Raw genomic sequence first — 18,964 nt, 5'->3', positions numbered from 1 at the left:
AATGGTGACTGAAATATAAATATTGTGCCTATAACAATTATTATACATCTTTTTTTGTATTTGCATGCTGTAGCATTAAGCAACATGAGTTATAAAAACTTTGGTTTTAATTTTTCTTTCTTTCTCAATGCTGCAGGTGCACACATTCAGTTTCTGAATTTCTCTACTGAAGCAAATCATGATTTCCTTGAAATTCAGAATGGCCCTTACCACACCAGCTCTATGATCGGACAGTTTAGTGGAATGGAACTCCCCTCATCCTTGCTAAGTACTACTCATGAAACACTTGTCCATTTTTACAGTGATCACTCGGAAAACAGGCAAGGATTTAAATTGACATACCAAGGTAAGTAGGAACTAGCACAATGAACTTTATGGTTAAAAAGGAAAAAAAAAAAATTTAATTTATTTTCTTAAAAGTGTGTTAGGTATATACTATATAGCATTTTTAAATCTGTGGATTGTTTAATCCATAAGTTGAACTTTTTTACAACTGAAGTTGTGTTGAATTGGCATCTTTATTTTACTGATGTAAAAACCTGAAGCCAAGGTGATGTCTTTTGCCAAAGGTCACATAGCTGATACCCCTTTCCATCCCATTAAGGTGTACTGTTACTGGACAATGCTGCTAATATTCACTGTCCTATTTTCCAATGTATATAATCTTGTTATATTTAATGTAATGAATGAGGATTTCAAAATACAGTCTGAGTTATTTTAAATATTCAGGTGAAAATTTTTATAATTCTTATGTTATATTTTTGCAGTCTAGACTTATGTGAAAATTAACAGGAAATGAAAAGACACGATAACACACATTCTGTATCTGTATTTTCAAATACATATATTCAGTATTTGAACGTGTGAACTTTTTGTGGTCTTCTACTGTTGGCTTTTTTCTTCATCTTCATTGTTTGTTTTTTTCCCCATTAGTGACAATAAAACATCATTAATTCATGCGTATTTCTAAAATATTAAAATAGTCTTACTGAAAACTGTTGAGTCCCATTGCAGGATCTGAACTGTTTAACAAAACTGAATGGCTGGTTGAATTCTCATCTAACTGCAGTGAGGGAGATACTTGCCACCTTAATCTAGGCTCTTAATTTTGATAACTTGGTTAGATTTTCGTATATCTGTAGATAAGCCTATATGTCTGTATAAACATATATGTGTTATGGGTAAATCCCAGTGGGCAGTTAAGTACTACGCGGCTGCTCACTCACTTCCCTCCCACCCCCAGTGAGATGGGGGAAAGAGGAAAGGAATAGTAAAAGCAAGAAAACTTGGGGGCCAAGATAAAAAACATTGCTTAATAAGCGAAGGAGAAGAGGAAGAAGAGAGAAAGAAAATGAAATGAAACAAGTGATGCAAAGGCAATCACGCACCACCTTCCACAGGCAGACTGATGCCCAGGCAGTTCCCAAGCAAAAGGTGGCTAACGATCCTAAACCCCCCGTTTTCCCTTTTATTGCTAAGCATGATTTTACATGGTATGGAATATCTCTTTCGTTAGTTCAGGTCATCTGCCTGATTGTGTCCCCTCCCAACCTGTTGCGCACTCCCAATCTATTCACTGGCAGGGCAGAGTGAGAAACAGAGTTGGCCTTGATGCTGTGCAAGCACTGTTCAGCAAAAGCCAGAACATTAGTGTGTTATCAGGATTGTTTTGGTCACAAATCTAAAACACAGCACCATATGAGCTGCTATGAAGAAAACTAACTCTATTATAGCCAGGTCCAGTACAGTATTTATTTATATACACACATGTCCACAGTTATAGTTAGATCATACCTATGGAGTCAATGAATAAAGAGGAAAAATCTTCCGGCAGATGATTCTGAGCACCTGAATTAGGCTAATGCTTGTAAAGCATGCCCACGAAGAGGTCACATCTCTCTATTGCTTGTGGAATTTTGTTCTGTCACAGTCTTTCAAGTAAGGAACAGTCTCACAACATCACACCCACCTAGTGTGATTTTTATTCTGAGCAGTCAAGGGTAAATGTGATTGGACAGATGACTCTTTTAGAATTTTCTGGAAAGACAGAAAAGTGGCAAATTACAGAAATGCCAAATAAAATACAAAGCCATGTGATATGTTTTCTATATATTCTCCAGTGCTCTCTGTTCTGGTTCTCCTTAGTGTGTTTTTCCTTACTATAACAAGCCCTTCTGTAATGGTATTGAGTCTTTATAGGCTCAACTACATGTGATTAACTGCTGACTAACAGTATTTTCTGTCATGAAATTAATAGTTAAATCTTAAGTTGTTTGTAGACTGTATAATATATTCTTCTAGAGGAAGTGTTCCAGCTTGCTTAGTAAGGTTTTGCATTCCCTCTAAAGGAAAGCATACATTCATATTTTAATGATCTATGACAGGTTCAGCAGGGAGACAAGGTTCAGTTTGCTTTTTAATCATCATAATACTTAGCTTTTTATATCTTTATCTCTTCTTGTGTATCTGGATCAAAATATATTTATTGTATGTGGTATTTTATGGTTTTGACAAGGACAGTGATGTTTGTTGGTGTTTAAAGAAATGATAGTCCAGATCAAAGTAAAAGATGGCATAGACTTGGGAAAAAAAAAAAGTTTTGATTGGTTCATGACATAATGCAGTTGACATAGATCTACTTCAAACTCTTCCAATCATTGGTCAGTGCTTGGGTCTGTTTTCACTTGGAGCCCAGTACCTAAACCCAGTGACACAATTGGTACTATAAGATTACTGTGACATCAGATGTGATGCAAATTACCTGTGATTATCAATTAAATTTTTCCTTTAAAGTAACAAGAGGTTCTTCAGATCCAGTCACAATGTTTTAATAAAACTGAGGATAGAGATCTCTACCTCCATCTATCTATATTGACAATGTGCGCTCACAGCCCAGAAAGCCAACTGTATCCTGGGCTGCATAAAAAGAAGCAGGTGGACGGAGGTGATTCTGCCCCTCTACTCTGCTCTGGTGAAACCCCACCTGGAGTCCTGCGTCCAGCTCTGGAACCCTCAGCACAAGAAAGACGTGAACCTGTTGGATCGGGTTCAGAGGAGGGCCACAAAAATGATCAGGGGGATGGAACACCTCTCCTGTAAAGAAAGGCTGAGAGAGTTGGGGTTGTTCAGCCTGGAGAAGAAAAGTCTCTGGGGAGACCTTATTGTGGCCTTTCAGTACTTAAAGGGGGCTTATAAGGAAGACGGGGACAAACATTTAGCAGGGCCTCTTGTGACAGGACAAGGGGGAATGGTTTTAAACTAAAAGAAGGTAGATTTAGACTAGATACAAGGAAGAAATTTTTTACAATGAGGGTGGTGAAACACTGGCACAGGTTGCCCAGAGAGGTGGTAAATGCCCCATCCCTGGAAACATTCATGGTCAGGTTGGACGGGGCTCTGAGCAACCTGATCTAGTTGAAGATGTCCTTGCCCATGGCAGGGGGGTTGGACTAGATGACCTTTAAAGGTCCCTTCCAATCCAAACTATTCTATGATTCTATGATTCTATGATGTTATGGTTTTCTATACTTAGCCTGTCTCAGGCAAATTTATTTACCTTTAATTTATTCCATATATTTAAGCAATATCTGCTTGTCACTGCAGACAGAAAGACTCTGTAATCTGTGCTACAGTTCATAGAACTACAACTTCAGGAAAATGTATTGCTATACTATGTCTATCTTTTTTTGTTTATTCTATTCATTTAGCCAATATTTTTTGTTTCCCATTAGAGCAATTTAGTATCCTCAGCATTAGGAAATTGAGCCCAGGGAATAATTCACGTGTATTCTAAGAGGTATTCAAGTGTAGCTAAGAAGATTACATGTATGTTCAGAAGTTAAGCTGATTGCCATAACTCATGGTCTAAAAATCAGATGAAATCTTGGGCTTATTGAAGCTACCAGTTGTGTCAATTATTTCATTCAAACCACAACTTCACTTTTTATCTTTTTGACTGTTACAGGTGCCATTCCTTTATTCATCCATGGTAAACTGCTGAAAGAATCTTTTAAAATCTATGTCCAGTCTGGGGTTGCCATTAAGATGGTAGCTTTCATAATTCAGAAATCCATTATATTAGTGCATGAAGTTTATCCTATATTTTGAAAAGGTGGATGAATTATGCCCATAATTCGTCTATTCTTCTATTCTTCCCTTCCCCACTGTGTTCAGTAGAATTATTTTGACTGGTCGGAAGTAAATGGGAATATGATGAAGAGGACACCAGACAAAAGCAACTGATATTTTTTGGTTCACTCTAACCCTCTTTTGTTAAAATCACTTGCTTTTTAGATAAGTTGCTTTCTTTCTGCTTCTCCCAATTGCAACTTGTCAGGTGACAACAAAAGTGTTATCATGACTAATTAATTGACAGTGTAAAATTTTATCCTCTAATTTAAATAGAGGAAAAGCAATGCACCTAAAATCAGAACAATGATTTATGAAATATTAAAAATTTTCATTACATAGACCTTATAATAAAATATTTTTTAAGTGACGAAGATTGTATAGTAGCATTCTCAGAATAAAAGAAAACTATCAAAAAGAAATATTGTTCATAGAAATTCAGAAACCTGTAGTAGTATTTTACAAATATTTATATAAAGAGTCCAGAAAAAATTAAGTTCTCAAAAATAGTAATAATTTTATTAGAATTTTCTTACTTTAACAATTAGTCTAATAGTTGTAATAGTAGATAGAAAATTCATAACCAAGAGATACAGTTAAATTAACTGATATTTGAGTCATTCTAATTTCAAATTAAAATACAACTAGTATTTATTACCTTGTTTCTTAAAATGCATAGTTATAGGTGTATTTGAATTACCAAATGCATATACATTTATCCAGTTTTATTTTCCCCATGAGTGAGAAGCAAAACAATTTCTCCAGTAAAGGTAACTCACACAGTTCATTTTTATGTAATACTCCTTACTTATAAAGAGACTCTGGGGTGACTCATTCCTGAATACTGTTTTGAGGAAACACAGTATTTTATTCTATATATTAAAAAATATATGGTTTTAAAACTTTAAAAACCCACAACATAATCCACTCAAATAAAAAGATACTGATGAAAAAAATTAATTATTTTACAAGGTACTTATTATTTATTGATTTTTTTTTCTAATGTTGAAAGTTGCTAATACTGACATGTTTGATTTTTAAGTGATTAGGATCTACCAGCTAAGCTCACTCTACTGAGCTTCTAATTGATTTATGTTCCCTCTTCCGTCTACCTTCTTTTCTGCATTCTACAAACAGATTTTAGACTTTTGTTCTTTAAAAATGAAATATCTTGAATGTGTTTATTTTTCTTCAGATAGCACAAATTGTCTGTTGCCTCTCAGATCCCAGATTGCACTGGGATACCAATGGTTTACAATTGAGCAATTTTACTGGCTGCTATATTTTTCTTCCTACAAAGTATAATGTTGCTTTTGGTAGCTGACTTTTCCAGTCCCACACATATTGCTCTTGATATTTAGTTATCTTGTCTTCCAGATTTTCCTACTTCTTTTGATATTATACTTCTGGATTTTCTCTCTTCCTCTTAGTCGGTCTGCAATTGATGAAACTGGACTTAAAAAATAATTCTTCACTACTCCAAAATGTTTCTCTTTCTTTCTCCTTTCTTCCCTGTTAGAAATTTTGTTTTCCTTTCAGTAAGTCAAGCGTCAAATAAGTCTTAGCCTGATTTGCTTGGATGACAAGACTTACACTGTTGTGATGTCTGACTGTCATGCTTCTTGATATACTTCTGTTATGCGATTTTGAAACCATTGGCCAATTTCAGTCAAATTTCACAGTTCCTAGAAATGTTTGAAAAGCAATATTAGTAATGTGGATGAGAGAGTCCTGAAATAGTGCCCTTATTGAGAGGAAAGTTGCAGGATTACTCTATAGATATCAATTCAGTTTGGCTTGCTGGTTACCCGGTTGGAATAGTCCTTGTCACAACTCATTTTAATACACACTGTGTCTTGCTTAACTGCTATTCACAGGATATAGATGTGGGAGGGAGATAAGATATGAGAAGTTGACATGGGTGTCAAATTAAAAATCTTCTTATGGGCAAAAGGAAGCATATCATATACAGAAAGCTAAGAATTTATTTTTAGTCCAATTAATGCTTACACAGTTAAGCTGTCCAAGTCAGTTAGCACAGAACAAAATCATAAGCAATGCAGTTGAAATTGTTATGCAAAAACTTCCTCCTATCTCCCCCATTTCTTTTGTATTATGTTCACCCTCCCAGTGCTCTTACAGAGCCTAACATTGAGAGCTTCTGTCTTTTTCATGTAGAACTGGAGAGACAGTCATAAGCAGCCCAAGCTCTTTGCTGGGAAACTTATGATGTTCATGGTAGAGATTTCTTACTCTTCAGTCTTGGGTTCCACTTGGGTTATTTTTTACATGTTTTTTTTACCACAGTCTGCTTCTTTCTTACTGGTTCCCAGCCAAACTTTGAAAGTTGCTTTCCCCAGCTTCAATTACTGTCAAGGACTATTGTTTGTTAAGTAGTGACTGCCAGGGCTTGCCATACATGGTATTTGCAGAGCATAACCTAAAACATGTTAGGTAGTAATCACTTGGCTGCTAGCAATTGCTAAAATGAGCTAAAATCAGCTCAGGCCAAGGCAAGTCCAGACATACCTCAGATCTCTGAGATCTTGCACTGTCAGGTGCATAAATGGCATAAAGCCTATGGCATTTTACTGTGACAGAAAACTTATTTATTGTGTTTCAAGGGCTTGGAGATGCTGCAAATAAGGTAAGGTAATCCAGAAAAGGCTTAATCATTGTGGTGTCTGCTTATAAGAATATAGTACCCAGATGTATGTAAACAGAAGCTGTATAGATATTATGTAGACATATAGTAATATACATATAAAACCACCAGGCTTTGTTTGTTCAGCTGCTGACAAAGCAATGTACTGAATTCCCCCATCGTCCTGACCAGGTAAACCTAACAGTTGCTATACCAAACAAAATAGTCTTTTGAAGCCTATCACTAATAATTTACATGATTTCCAAGAAGCTATTTCAAAAGTATTTAATCACTCAGAGCATCTAAAATAGGCATCTTAAATAAAAGGGAACAAATAGTTGTCAGGACTAAGCAAAGGTTGTATGTAAAATTGGAGGTTGTATACCAGTGCAAGCAGATGTAGCACACACAAACTAAATTCTGCAAGGAATTAGAGAGAAGAAATTTATACTGAATATTTAAAAGAATAAGTTTTGTCAGTACTTTTGCTTTTGTCCACTTTTGCCATTTCTATAGAAATGAATTTGTAAAGCAAAGCAGATGGATCTAAGGACCTGACATCTTTATACATTTAATGGATGTTTTTTCAGACAGCTTCTAATTGATCCCATTTTAGGATGTCCTAATATACTATAATTGGGAAAAAAAGTTCTATAATTAAAAAAGCATTGCTTTTCTAATAATGAAATGAATTTGATACACCCTTAAAAAAAGATGAGTAGGCAAAAAAAGTCCATAGTTGTAGTCACATTCACCAAACCCATTCTTAATGGATATGTTGCATTTTAGGAAGTGCCCACAAGACTGCATAGCTTAATCCTAGGCTGATTTTTAAAAATGTGCTTAAGTTTACATTAAAATGGATTTAAGATTAAATTTTCCTTTTACTAAATGGTACTAAGCTTGGTTCAATTCAAGGACTGCTTTTTCATGAGTGAAAAAAAGTGCCATTTCTACTAACTAGAATACAAAAAGTAGTGACATTAAGGTAGCAGATGTTTTTTTGCAAGATAGATGCCTTTTTATAAACATACCAATCTAAAAATAAAGGGAGATTGTTAATGGGTATACATATTCAAGCAAACTTCCATGTCATAAAAAATGAAGTTTTCTAGAGATCTTAGCATTTTATGAAGGATAAGGCTTTTTGATAACCCCCCATCTCAGGGGAAAGCAAAGAATATGAATATTGTATGGTGAATGATAGAATTAATAATGCTGTTTCTCAATTTTTCTACTGACTTTCTGAAGACAGAAAAATACTTATGAGATTGAAACTTAATATAGCTTGGGATTGTTCTCTGAGCACGTTATTTTGGGGAGGAAGAAAAGTGTGTGCACACTGAGAACAGTAAAATATTTGCTTCCCATGCTTGCAAGGAGCTCATGCTGCTTCTTAAGAGCTAGCCTGTGAATTCTTACAGCACAGGATTTGAATATATAACCTGAATCACCTAGGTACTCTGTGTTTCTGAATGCAGTAAAAAGCTTTGTCTCCTTAGCAGACCCCTAGGGAAGTTACAGCTCTGAGTACCATTGTTCGTTGTTTTATGCTTTGATGTTTTCATGTTTTGTTATCACTTCAACTTTGCAATTGCACTACATAAGGAATGGTGGATATTCCCTTATATTCAAGACTGAGTTACTGAACGTGTATGTGTATTGTGAAACCTTTTGTTTCACTTGTGGCAAGAAGGAAGTTCATACTGATTACCTGTTGAACTATCTGAAGCAATTAAGATAAATTTTATTAGATATTATTTTTATTTATTTGTAAGATAATGAGAGGACTTTCAAAGTACCTGATTTTTAAAATAGCAACATTTAAGTTTAATTACACTTTTTCTGTTGTTGAAATAAATATTGTACTGTTTAATTCAAAAAACAGAAGCATTGAAAAAGGGTGTCTCTTTGTTATCACCTCTGTGGTTTTGCCACCTATGAAAAGCAGCCAAACCAGGAAGCAACCAGAAATACTTAGAAGAACATTTCTAAATTGCAATTTGACTGGCAATCTTGAGTTTCTGAAACCATCACATCCATTGAATCTCAGTATCTGAGATGTAAACAGCCTATGCACACTAGGTCTGAGAGGAAGAAGAACTGTCACAGAAGTTTGATTGGCAAGCCAAGTGAGCTAATTACAGGCTCAGGGCACTCTGCTTATAGCTGGAATGACTCAAGATATATGCTAGATCAGAAAAAATAAATAGCTTTTATGGCCTCTGAGAGATTCATAACAGAATTTAGTACACAGAAGAATACGGTTAATCTAATGGGTGTTAAGACATATTTGTGGTTTTTAATCCCTGGACTTCTAATTCCTTTAGGACTAGGGCTTCTTTAAGGGAAGCAGATTAAATGTTTTATTTGTGTTATTTTTGCTGGGGGAATCATAGTTCTTATTACTGGAAGTCTAAGAGCATTTTCAGTCTGTTCTGAATTTCAGTGTAGCATAAAACTGAATATGAGGTAAGAATGTTGTACTTGGAGAGCAACATGTTCCAGAAAACACAGAAAAAATTTCTAAGTGCACTGCCTTTCTTCCACAAGCATGCTAATACACATACACAATGTGATTTGAACATGTTAAATCTGATGACCTTTATCTAGCAAAAAGACAATTATGATGGAGCTTCTAAGTCATAGGAATCCCGGAAGGAAAAAGGGATTGTTAAAAACCTGCTGTATTTCTAAAATGGTTTCAGATGATGTCCTAAGGGGGGAATACTAAAGGAAATAAATTAAGATCTTTTGGGAGGCTCAGAGGAACTTATTTTCTAACTCATCTGACAAAATTAAGCCATGAATTGTGACTCTAATCCTGAGTCATTGCATCTGGAAAAAAGATGTTCTTTGGTGCCTAAGGCATTAAAATGTGGTTCCAGATTGCCAGTCCTGTCCTGGGCTGCAGCAAATTGTATCCTGCGCTTCCATAAAAAGAAGCGTGGCCAGCAGGTCAAGGGAGGAGAATTTCCCCCTCTACTTCTCTCTCATGACACCCCACCTAGAGTACTGCATCCAGCTCTGGCACCCCCAGCGCAAGAAAAATATGGACCTGTTAGAGCAGGTCCAGAGGAGGGCCACAAAAATGATCAGAGGGATAGAACACCTCTCCTATGAAGAAAGGCTGAGAGAGTTGGGGTTGTTCAGCCTGGAGAAGAGAAGGCTCCAGGGAGACCTTATTGTGGCCTTTCAATATATAAAGGGGGCTTATAAGAAAGACAGAGAAAGACTTTTTACAAAGGCCTGTAGTGACAGGACAAGGGGGAATCGTTTTAAACTAAAAGAGGGTAGATTTAGATTGGACGTAAGGAAGAAATATTTTAAGATGAGGGTGGTGAGCCAGTGGAACAAGTTGCCAGCAAAGCTGTGGATGCCCCATCCCTGGAAGTGCTCAAAGTCGGGTTGGACGGGGCTTTGAGCAACCTGATCTAGTGAAATATGTCCATGCCCATGGCAGGGGGTTTGGAACTAGATGATCTTTAAAGGTCCCTTCCAACCTAACCCAACCCACGTTAGTCTAGTCTAGTCTAGTCTGAGAAATGGATTTTATTCTTGACTCTGTAATTATACACAGCGTGACACTGGAGGAATGTACAATGAGACTAAATGAAAGTTTTAAGTAGCCTTAATTGTGAGCTTTCCTAACATTTGAGTGTTTGCGTGCTCAACTCTTTGCTAATACAATTTTTCTGTAAAGTCATTATTTCCATGTTGAAGAGTTATAGATGTTTGCAAAGGCAATAAGTCACCCTAGTGTTAATATGAGAAGGAAAATACATTTAAATTGTAAAAACAAGATAGTAGAAGATCAATTATATTTCTTTTGTGATTTACACTCTTTTCTTACAGGTGGAAAATATATTGCACAAAGAAATGACAAATACCAATATGAGATCATTTTAAAATTCAAGAATTTGCTGCCAGCATTGGAATTAAATCTTTTTCTCAGATTTCCTTTACATTGGGCTTCATTTCAGGCTCTCCGTGGAGTTTTTTCTGCTGTGAAATGACATATCATTTTTTAAAGCTCACTACCAAACAAGTCTTTGGGTATGACACTCATAAAAAAAGCTTTCTTTTGTGAGGTGTGACATCAGGATTTGTGGGTAATATTTGATAGTGATGACTGAATAATGAATTGCTCTGTTAAATCAGGTATGGTTGTTGCATATATCAAAAGAACAGAGAAGAATATATTTCATATTTATATTAAAACTATAAAACATATTCCCTGCGTGGCCTATAAATCATGATATCATAGTCAGATGGATCACCTGACTTATAGTTACTCCAATAATTTATGAGTCATCCATAGGATTTATACCAGAAGTCACATGCAGAGAGTATCTTCACATTTTACACCTTTTTTTAAAAAAAAACAAACCTGTGCTCTGCTCATGTGCAAGTCCTTTCACCCCTGACTGACTGACCTTCAAATTTATGGTAATCTGCTTTAGGCAGAGATTCTATTCTTACTAAAACAAATACCAGAACAAACCGCAAAAGTTTCTGCATGTGTTTTGTTTACCTTACAATAGGAGAAAAGCATATGCATCTATGAATAAACACTAACTAGAATTTTAAAAGGTAGACTTCATTTTTCCCATTAACAATTCAAGGAATTTAAAGGGATGTTGTGCAAATTAAAGGGACAGAGAGATGTTGGTGTTCTTTCAGGATTTCCTCCTTCACCTGTGCTTTCTTCTCATGTAGATCAGTGAGATAAGTTTTTTTCTGAAATGAATTTTTAAGACTAACTTAAAAAATCAGAGACCATATTAAGTGCATTTAAAATGTAACTTATGAATACTGTATTGCAACAAATTAACCAATAAGGAAGGATATTTTTTCATGTGTATTCATCTCCTCAAAAGATTGTACAATCAAAGTTTAAAAGTTCCAATACTTATTGTCATTGTTTCAAAACACTGTCATTGTAACTATTGGGCAAGGTAGTGCTGCACCTTGTTGAATAAATCTGAGACCCTCCAGAATAATCTTCTATTGTATTTTTAATATAATTTGCTAATTAGCTTTTAATATAATTTAATATATTAGTCATAATATGTTCTGTACTCTTAAATAATCTTTCTAGTACTCTATTTTGTATAAAGATGTTGATAATATGGCTATTATCTGTAGTAGTACTATACGAATAATGATAGCAGGAGTAATAATAGCATTAAAAATTAATGAGCCATTACTAGATTTAACACAAAATTTTAATGAACCATAATTAAGGTAGAATAAAGCTTTTTGTATTTCCTTTCCAATAGCAATCAATTCTGATTGTTAAGTTTTCATTTTCTTTTCTTAATTTTTTTATTTAGGGAAAGGAGTGTCTGATTTATTAGAGGATTTTGGAATATTTTTGGTACCTCTGCATCTCTTCCAGGTTTTTAATGTTACAAACACTTGAATCTGGATTCACTGAATGAATTAGGGAAAAGAAGAAGGCTTTCTCAAAATAAATCTTCTATTTATTCTATAGCATGACTGTAATTAGCAACAACTAAAAAAACTCATGACAGTAGCTATACTTCAGTTAAGTAATTAAGTACAAACTTCACTTTAAGTAAGCACTTAAGCACACCTAAGTTATATGTTTAGCTTAATCTTGCTGAAATGGCTTGTTTAAATAATCTAATTGATAATAATAAGTATATACTTCTAGGATGAACATGTCCATATTGTAATGATTAGCTTTGAAAAAATAACAAAATACTTTGTTCAAGAATGTGTTCTTCATCTCTCATACTGTATTTTTAGAGCTTGGACTTAACAGCACATGTTAATATAAAGCACACTGGTATTACTGCTCTTATTTGAACTTTCTTATCTTCTGAGAGAAGTATTTAATAATTGTAAATGGAATGCTCAGAGAAAGCAGGGCATTCATTTTCTCAATAGTTATTTCTTAAATGACAGTTACTTGATATCTTATCTATGTGAAATTGTTTGTGAATTATTCTACATAACAATTTTATAAAACTGTCTTTCTTTTTTAGTTCCTGTGAAACTGTTTATCATTTAAATATTCTAAGGAAATATATCTTCAATATGGAAATTTAGTTTTAGATTACCTTTATATCTTAGTAAGTGTTATTAATGAAAGCTCCCTCTGAATTTTCATCACACTATTTTGTATGAATTAAATATATTTAATTGAACAATATTTTGAGGTCTTTCAAAATATAAACCCCAACATTAAACATGATGAATCAGTAATGCAATTTTTTGTATGGAGATATATCTAGAAGGAACTTTTTCCTTGATAGACTACTGTCATTTTTGTAGATCTTTCTGATGCTCCATGACTTTATAGTCTTTCATTAATTCTATTCATTTTTTTGGTTAGGTGATTTTTTTTGCATAGTTTAATACATATTAAAAAATCCAATGGATTGTGAAAATCTTGTATTTAATAAAATTTTAATGAATGAATGACTTTGTTACACCATACTAGAATACTTACTATAGTGCTTAAATTTGAAAACATGTTTAAACGATTGTTGTGATTAGTTGTGTGCTGATTTATTGTTGAAGTCATTGTACAATTTTATTGATGCAGGTAATGAACAAACTGGAATATTGCCAGTCTAAATATAAGCCACCATAGTAACATAAGCTTATCCTCAACTTGAAATGTTTGTTTTGCTACATAGTGCTCACAGTGGTGCAAAACTCCATTTTTTGTTGTGCTGCGGTTACATCCATTCTTAGTAGATGACACATAGAATGTTATGAACATATATGAATGTTGAAAAAAAGTTGTTTCAAGTTCTTATGCTGTCATTAATTGTATAAGTATACTTGCATATTAATAAAAAAAAAGTATTTTCAAATTTTGGAAACTGCACTATGAACGTCATTCAACAGATGTGTTTTTAATAAATATAGTTTAATTTCAGGCATCATGGACAAATTTCTTTTCCTAAATAATTTTACTATTTCTTACTTGGAATGAATTACATTGTTGCTTATATATCAGGATAGGAAAAAGTTATTTGAAAAATTCTGTGATAATTTTTAATATTGAGCCACTTATTAAATTTGGTCAATTAAATTATTAATATTACTGTGTGCAGCTTTTGGATTCAGTGTTGCTGCATTCAGACCAAGATTTTTTTTTATTTCAGACTTAACATATGTAATTAAAACTAAGTATAAATAAAGTTTATGAAAATGTTTGACATACTCATGAAATTATATCACTTAGTGACATACTCACTAATTATATCCATCTTATTTACTAAACAAATTAATTCCATGTATCTTGGTTAAAAAAAATTTATCTTATTATAAAACTATTACTTCTCAGAACTTAGGCACTAGGTCTGAGCCTAGAAAATTATTTAAAAATAAAGACGTAATTTATATAATATCCTAATATGAAGCTTCAACATGAACTACTAAAACACAATATTCCATCTTCATGCCCTGCACCCTAATGTTTCTCTGACTTTCCTCTCTAAATTCCTGGTGTAGGTGGTAATTCATTCTATTCCAGATTTTGATCTTTCCTATACTTTGTCTCTAGAGCTAGTTTTTTCATTCCTTTATAAAGATCTGGATGGTCCAAATGGATGATTAATTTCTTGTTATATGTTAATCACACTGTTACTGGAGTTTGGCATTCCAGTGTTTACCTATTATGGAATATATTACAGAATTTATATTCATGTTTACTTCCTGTGTTGAGAGCTGACTAAGCAATAAAAGTATTTCTGTTCTCTTCCAGCTTATGAGTTACAGAACTGCCCCGATCCTCCTCCTTTTTTGAATGGATATATAGTCAACTCAGATTACAGTGTGGGTCAGTCAGTATCATTTGAATGCTATCCTGGATATGTTTTGAGGGGTCAGCCTGTTCTCACGTGCCAACATGGAACCAACAGGAATTGGAACTATCATTTCCCCAGATGCGAAGGTAACTTTCTGGTAGTATTTGCTTCAGAATTCACAATACTTTCTGATTTTTGTTTACTTGTTTGTGTGCATGTATGTAATGCAGCTTTTGCTGAAGAACTGCACCTTTATCCTAATCTGTAATGTAAGCAGCTAAAGTCAGAATAGTATGTGCTTTTATAAATTGTAAATATTTTATTAATCATGTTCCTCAGCAGTCATTTATTGTTCCTATTAATATCTGTCAGTTGTATTTATTATGAGAACTCATGATACTGCCAGAAATTATCTTAAGCTCCATGTGATTTATTTTTTTTTCCTTCTTTTTTCTGATTTGGGGGCGAGGGGGGCAACGTACAATGTAACATATAAGATTTTCCATTATAAAGCTTTTACTTGGACTTTCATCTAAAAAATACAAGTGCAGAAACAAAATTTCTGACATTCCTTTAGAGACTTTGACAAAGTCTCTATAGGATGTAATGACAAAACTAGGTAGTTGTTGTGTAGAACTGAAGTGGTGTCATAGATTATCAACGAGCTCAGAAGATACAAAACAGATTGAAATAAGTTATTTCCATTATAGCAAGAGGCTAATAGTGCTACAGGTTTTCACTGCAAAATATATGTTCAGTATATTTGACACTGATCTTGAAAGATGGGACAGATGCTTCTGTACACAAACCACCCAATAGTTTTTACGTTAGTCAAACCAGAAAAAGCTGCGAAGCATTCAAGAAAGATCTAATTGAGCTGCAGGTATAAGCCTTCAAAAAACTGTTAACGAAGGGTCAGTCATTCTGTTTCAAGACAGACTGCTAGAGGCTAGAAAGAAATTTTCCAGTGGGACAGGTTAACATAGTGTTTTCTACTTTGGATTCTTCTGTGCATACTTAGATTTCTCAGAAATCTAGTAAAGTAAATATATAGAGGAGGTTGAAAGTATTGCATATTTCTTGGAATGCAAAGGGTTTACAAGGAAGAAATAAAGTTTAAGGTGAGTTTTCTGGATGAAGGTTTTCACAGATACAAATCTTTGTGCATTTGAGTCTTGTTAAACCATAACAACAATTACAAAACCCCAATTCTTTGTATTTTTAAATATATTATTTGTATTATTATTATTGAAATTATTAAACTAAAAATTATTAACTCTTTTTTCATTTTAATTTAAACAGTATTTTGTCACATTATTGCATAGACATTATAGAACTCTGACAGGCACCAGGAGTGAGACATAAACGTGCCAAAGGGAAAAGACAATGTCTGGACAGAACATTTGGCATTGGGAATGAGAAAGGCCATGCCCCCTTAACTCAGCAGTTCAGTAAGGAAGTAGAACATATTTGAACAAATGAGAGTATTGAGTTTTGTTTTATTTTCAAATTAAAGAACAGAGTTTTATTACCAGGCACTTATGCTGTTTTGCATTTTGTCAGTATAGAAGTGAAAGTACTAAAATGATGTTTCCAGTATTGAATGGCAGTAGAAAATTTCTAGCATACGAGACAATGAATAACTTCTGTACAATCAATAGGTACATTTACTGTTAAATGGCTATCAAAATGTGGCTGCTATTCACGTCTTCCATTTTTTCTTGTTTATTAATCTGTGCATTAGAACATCTTGAAGACAGTTTACACATTTTGCAGAAATATATATTTCAATTTAAGTAAGAACAAATGCATGCAAATAATTTTAAACCTATTTTGGACAACTAATTTCTCTTTTAGCGAGAAGAACAAGTTAAAAAAATGAAATAGCAACATAACCAATTAATATAATTATTAAGTAATTATATTATTTTAGCAAACTATATTTGGAATTGTGTTGTGAAACACCTTCTGAGCCTTATGCAACTCCATTGGTCCACACTGAAATAAGCAACATAGGCATCTCTTATAAAACCATACTTCCCAAAGGAAAAAGAGTGGAGAGGCATGAGAAAATGTAGTTCTTTGTGAGAGTAGAGCTAATGCTTTCCTTAGAGACATACAATGTCATAACGCATGACATTTGTCAAAGTGGTTGATTATAACTCCTAATGATTTTTTTTCTTTTTTTAATGTTTTTTTTTCCCAACACTTTTACACTGGCATATTTAGATTAAAGATGTGAACCATCATCTCCCATATCTTTTAACTAAAAGAGTCTGTAACATTCCTTTTAAGTTACATGTCTAATCTTATAGAATCATCGAATCATTTACGGTGGAAAAGACCTTTAAGAGCATCGAGTCCAACCGTAAACCTAACACTGCCAAACCTTTCTCTGAAAGATTCTATTAAGGCCACCTATCTCTTTTTGTTGACTATTATAGCTAACTTTTGTACTTATTTTAAAGTATTCATTCAACCTAAAACATGGGCTTAAGTACTCTAGTTATGTGCTTTTTTTCCCAAGGGTGCTGTCTTTAAGTGCCTCCTGAATTAGGTGGTAAATGAATGGGAGGATTTTGCACTTAAATGTTTTACAACTCCTATTCTCGGTATATAAGACCTTACACTGACTGTGATCTGTAGCTCCATGTGACTTTTTTATTAAAAATTATACCACTTTACAAAATATTTTTCCATGTATTACATGAATTAATAAGTAATTAATTTTGAGTTCTAAAACAAATCAGTGATGAGGAAGGACTATTTAAAGAAGATATTTTTATTCAAAGGAGATTGGGTTATGGATTAAACTTAATGTTTTGAAAGAAAATACAAGGTTATTTGTGATAAAACTGCACTATAAACAAATATGAAATATTTTTTCTCATGTTAAACATACAGTAAAGTTTTACAACACCCTTTAAAGAGTGATATTAAAGTGTAAAGGATGATGATAGAATATTTTTAACATATGTTCCATATACAGTACAATGCTAGGGTGAAAAGAGCAGTTAGAGTTACAAGCAGAATATCAAGTAAGTATAGGACCTATCTTGTCCGGAAATAATGATGCCACTTTCAAAAAATGTGTGTGTGTGTGTGTGTGTGTCGGAATCTAAAGAGCATATGGAAGATATGGAATAATTACTTGATAAAATAACTTCTGTGCAGGCCTCATATGACTTACTCTACTAAATGATAATATTAGTGTATTTAGTCCTAAATCCTGCTGCCTGATGATACAGGTTTTTAAAACTCATTATGATATCTTCTGCCGGTTAGCTACAATGTGCCTTATTATCTTGCATAAGAATAGAGAAAGAAAATACTTTAAAGGACATAAAAAGGTAAGAGAATATATGTTTTTTCCCTCTTCCCATTAAGGTTGACATACACTCTTTGCATTCCCAGAATAAAGACATTTATGATACCAAATCCATATTCTCCCTATATCCTTTTAGTTTACTACGTAAAATGTATTTTAACAAACATTAATTTCTGAGATGCAATTTGAAATGTTTATCAGTGGCAAAACACATTGTTTTGCGTATGTTCTTAGAAATCTAGATTCTTAGATTTCTAGACAAGTTATAATCTGTTCTCTTTGAAAAAAGTTTTCACACTCACTGTATTTTGTAGTGGTTCATTGAATGTTGTTGTAGTGTTAGTATTAGAAATTTTTCTACATATATTTCATTCTTTTCATTACTATTTTTTATTACTAACTTGTTGGCATTTGGGATAATCCTACTGATAACAAGATAAACATGGAGCATTTAACTTAAAATTGGTTGACCTTTTATAGCACGTATTTTTGGGACTCTTTTTGTAGTGGTAAATCAGAGATGAGAAGAATAAAGTGTATAAATTAAAGTTAAACTTTAACCATTATGTCATTCACCTTTGAGAAATAATCTTTTAGCCTCCTCACTTGACAAGAAATGGAATCAATATCACAAGTAATTCTGTTTCATTATCCTGGCCTGTAATAAAGCTCTCTATTTTTTTATGTCATGAAATTAAAGGGTTTACTTCATGTTTAATAAGCTGCTTCACCTTTTCCTGATCAAATAAATGCTGTGTGGAATTTCTCTGGTTTTGGAACATCCGGAAGAGTTAATTTCTTTTCCTGAATCAAAGCAACGGAAGAAGCTACGCACAGTGTCTTTGCTAGCTAGTATTACAGAACTTCAGCATTAGCACTTCAGTAGGACCCTTCCAAAGCGTGTGAAATTTTATGTTCAGGGACTGCCAAGCAGAATCTTTAACACTAAGTGTTTTTAGAATCCTTTAGAAATCTAGACCCCTAATTTCAAAGTTCAATACTTTTTGTGTTTAAATAGATCATACACCTCTTCCTTTCTTCCTTTCTTATTTCTTCCTTTTTTCCTTTCTTCCT

At 33.6% G+C, this 18,964-nt stretch overlaps 1 protein-coding gene across 1 annotated transcript in view; it reads left to right on the top strand.

Moving 5' to 3' along the window:
- Positions 1–18,964, top strand: part of CSMD1 (CUB and Sushi multiple domains 1) — a 1,311,413-nt gene that overhangs the window by 1,144,213 nt on the left and 148,236 nt on the right. The window contains exons 41-42 of the mRNA XM_075145187.1: positions 137–346; positions 14,520–14,708. Coding sequence (XP_075001288.1) covers positions 137–346; positions 14,520–14,708 — 399 coding nt within the window. The remainder of the gene's footprint in view (positions 1–136; positions 347–14,519; positions 14,709–18,964) is intronic.

The sequence above is a fragment of the Calonectris borealis genome, chromosome 3 (genome assembly GCF_964195595.1).
Source record: "Calonectris borealis chromosome 3, bCalBor7.hap1.2, whole genome shotgun sequence".
Lineage (NCBI taxonomy): Eukaryota > Metazoa > Chordata > Aves > Procellariiformes > Procellariidae > Calonectris > Calonectris borealis.
This window is presented reverse-complemented; position numbering and strand designations above follow the sequence as displayed.